The sequence below is a fragment of the Austrofundulus limnaeus genome, unplaced genomic scaffold (assembly GCF_001266775.1).
Source record: "Austrofundulus limnaeus strain Quisiro unplaced genomic scaffold, Austrofundulus_limnaeus-1.0 Scaffold313, whole genome shotgun sequence".
Lineage (NCBI taxonomy): Eukaryota > Metazoa > Chordata > Actinopteri > Cyprinodontiformes > Rivulidae > Austrofundulus > Austrofundulus limnaeus.
Window position 1 is genome coordinate 324,003 of NW_013952715.1, and position 3,144 is coordinate 327,146.

At 41.1% G+C, this 3,144-nt stretch overlaps 1 protein-coding gene across 1 annotated transcript in view; it reads left to right on the plus strand.

The window, feature by feature from the left end:
- The window catches only part of mkrn1 (makorin, ring finger protein, 1), a gene marked incomplete at its 5' end in the record, with an annotated part of 24,639 nt that overhangs the window by 18,623 nt on the left and 2,872 nt on the right, over positions 1-3,144 (plus strand). The window contains 3 exon segments of the mRNA XM_014021976.1: positions 874-1,097; positions 1,621-1,835; positions 2,093-2,203. Coding sequence (XP_013877430.1) covers positions 874-1,097; positions 1,621-1,835; positions 2,093-2,203 — 550 coding nt within the window.

The following is a 3,144-nucleotide window of genomic DNA, read 5'->3' on the forward strand; positions in this document are numbered from 1 at the left end:
CACATAATGTTTGCTTGCACTGAAAAGTTATGGAGATGGTTAATATTTGTATGACCATATCTGACACGACACTTACCAACAATGTTATTATTTTAAATTAAAACACTAAAATGACATAAATGTAAACCACAGAAAAACTGTTCAAAGTCCAACTCTTTCCTACAAACCTCTTTAGTCCAAATGGTTCAGGTTAAATTTTTTTGTGTAACGAAAAATCCTGTGTACTTTTACTAAGGACATGTACACAGTGTAWAATGTTAGGATAATGTGTACATGGCCTTAGTCAAATTACACAGGAGAACATTAGGAGTATAAAGTACTTGCGTGTGGTAATGGTGGTTTTTTACAAATCAGGGCAGTTGATGGCTGATGTACGTTTACACTGTTCTTTGTAATTATTGTGTAATATGTTCATTTTCACTCAACAAGGTGTAACAAAAGTTGCTGAAATTAATTATAAAACACTTATTTTTAGAATAACTTGCACCCCCAGTGATGCTAGAACCTAGCATTAGCAATGTAGCACTTCACCCGCCCTGCTAATCTGTTTACTTTATACAGATGTGCCTTTTACCCATGCCAGAGCCACCAATGCACCRAGATATCATCAGAGAGGCAGACTTTTAAACCATGTGCTAATAACAGACTGGATGGTTAGACCTGTCTCAATAACAAATTTTGCTGGACGATAAATTGTCTCAGAAATTATTGTGATAAAGGATAATATTGTTTGGAGACCATTTAAAACAAAAATGATTCTAAATTTCTTGTGTTTTCRAACTATTTTCATGCAGATTATCTTCTGCTTATTTCTTTGAATAAAGAAGTGGTTTCCACGGACAGCACTAAATGTTATTGTGTGTGTTTGTGCAGCTGAGCCGGTGAAGGGGGACAGTTCTGTCCCTCTCATTGAAGAGGTGGACAGCGATTCAGCCGTGGACAACAAAGACTTAAGGAAGCAGCTGTGTCCGTATGCTGCTGTCGGAGAGTGTCGCTACGGGATCAACTGCGCCTATCTCCACGGAGACGTGTGTGACATGTGTGGCCTTCAGGTCCTCCACCCGACAGACAACAGCCAGCGCTCAGAGCACACCAAGGTAAGACAGAGTCTGCTGAAAATAAAGATAAGAGGCTAACAGCTCAAATCAGAGGAGCAAAAGACTAGCTAATCTTTGTAATAGATTAAGATAAGATCAGCAAAACTATAGACAAAAAAACAAAACATTTTAGCTGTACTAAATAAAGCATAAKAGCAGCTAAAACAGAGGAGAANTAAGCGGCCGATGAATTCGGCCTTCGGAGCACCCGGCCTCTGGTTTTGGACACAGCCACTGTCAAAATAAGGGTGTAGATGTTGTGAATGTGGTCTCTTACAGCCAGGACCTCACTGGGCTGGGTCCATCTTCATGTTGTTGTTGATGAGCTTTTCTGTTTTCATATCTGATTCACTCTGGACAGATGAAGCGTCTCTTCCTGTTATTCGGGGTGGAAGCTGAAATGCCTTTTTTTTAATTTTTATATGTATAGATGTGGTTTAAAGGAGAACCTAATCGAGCKTCAGCCAGGCTGTGCAGACTGTGAGTACGAGGTGACCCGCAGTGTTGTGGTTTCTCCTTCCAGGCCTGCATCGAAGCCCACGAGAAAGACATGGAGATCTCCTTTGCCATCCAGCGCAGTAAGGACATGATGTGTGGCGTCTGTATGGAGGTGGTGTTTGAAAAGTCCAACCCAAGTGAGCGCCGCTTTGGTATCTTGTCCAACTGTAGCCACTGTTACTGTCTGAAATGCATCCGCAAGTGGAGGAGTGCCAAGCAGTTTGAGAGCAAAATCATCAAGTAAGCAGAGCTTCCTGTACAGAACTAAACTTTATTACTATTATCTTAAACCGTCAGTTTRCTCACATGAATAATGTTGCTTTGTGTGACTGGTTTCTGCTGCTGAGCCACAGTTCTGCTGGTCTTACCCTGAACCAGTGAAGGTATCGTACTGTTTCAGGCTATCAGAGAGGAGCAGCTCTGCCCCCTGCTGGCAGGAACACACCCTGACATCATGTGGAGCCAYGAMTTTTACTCACATGGGTTTTATTTTGCAGGTCTTGTCCAGAGTGTCGAATCACATCTAACTTTGTCATCCCGAGCGAGTACTGGGTGGAAGATAAGGAGGACAAGCAGAAACTGATCCAGAAATACAAGGATGGCATGGGGTACACGTCTCCACACGTCACACTGTCCCAGGGTTACACTGGGGGGCTCACACTCACCCACACAAAATGGGGCCAAAATTCAAAACTGGCTCTAAGCAACGGGCCAATCTGTCAATATTTATTTAAAAAAAACCATTTATTTTAAATGTGAAACAAGCTGTTCTTCTAGAAAAACAAATAAGCTTTTCCTATATATTATGTAGTGTTTATAACTTGATAAAGAGAAAGGATTAATTTTAGAAAAACACAGAATTAGCATTCATTTCTTACGTTTTACACTCTATTAACAACTTCTTCTTTTTTTTTTTTTAGAGACACATTTTATCACAACCCAGCAGTCTGTTATAAAAGAAAAGCCTCATTAAACATCCAGCTGTATGACTTGAAAATTAGAAATAAATACAAAATGTCAACTACTGTCATGAGGAGAATGCACTAAATACAGAGACAAAAACAGACAGGATAACATTTTAAACATTTCCTTTGGGCCTAACCTCTGCTGCATGGGGTGGGTTGATGCTTCTGTCTTGGGTTGGTGTGCTGTGGGATGGACGGAGCCCAGCTGAGGCTGCAGTAAAGAGCCTCGTGTCCAGAATGATCCGGGGGACAGAACCATTAATATACGCTGCTCAAAAAAATAAAGGGAACACTTAAACAACAACGCACGCTAAGTCCAAGTAAATCAAACTTTTGTGAAGCACATTCAACTCTGTACAGAACAAAGTACTCAATGTGAATATTTCGTTGATTAAGATCAGGAGTTAGTGTGCGTTAAGTGTTCCCTTTGTTTTTTTGAGCAGTGTATGTTACTGGATTGAGCGTGGCTAGCGCAGTGTTAGCTACATTGACGTGCATTCACTGGAGCTCTGTTCTGCATTGAGGAGCCTCAACAAAATGAATGGATGTCAATGGACTGTGAGGCGTCATCCTGATGAAAAACT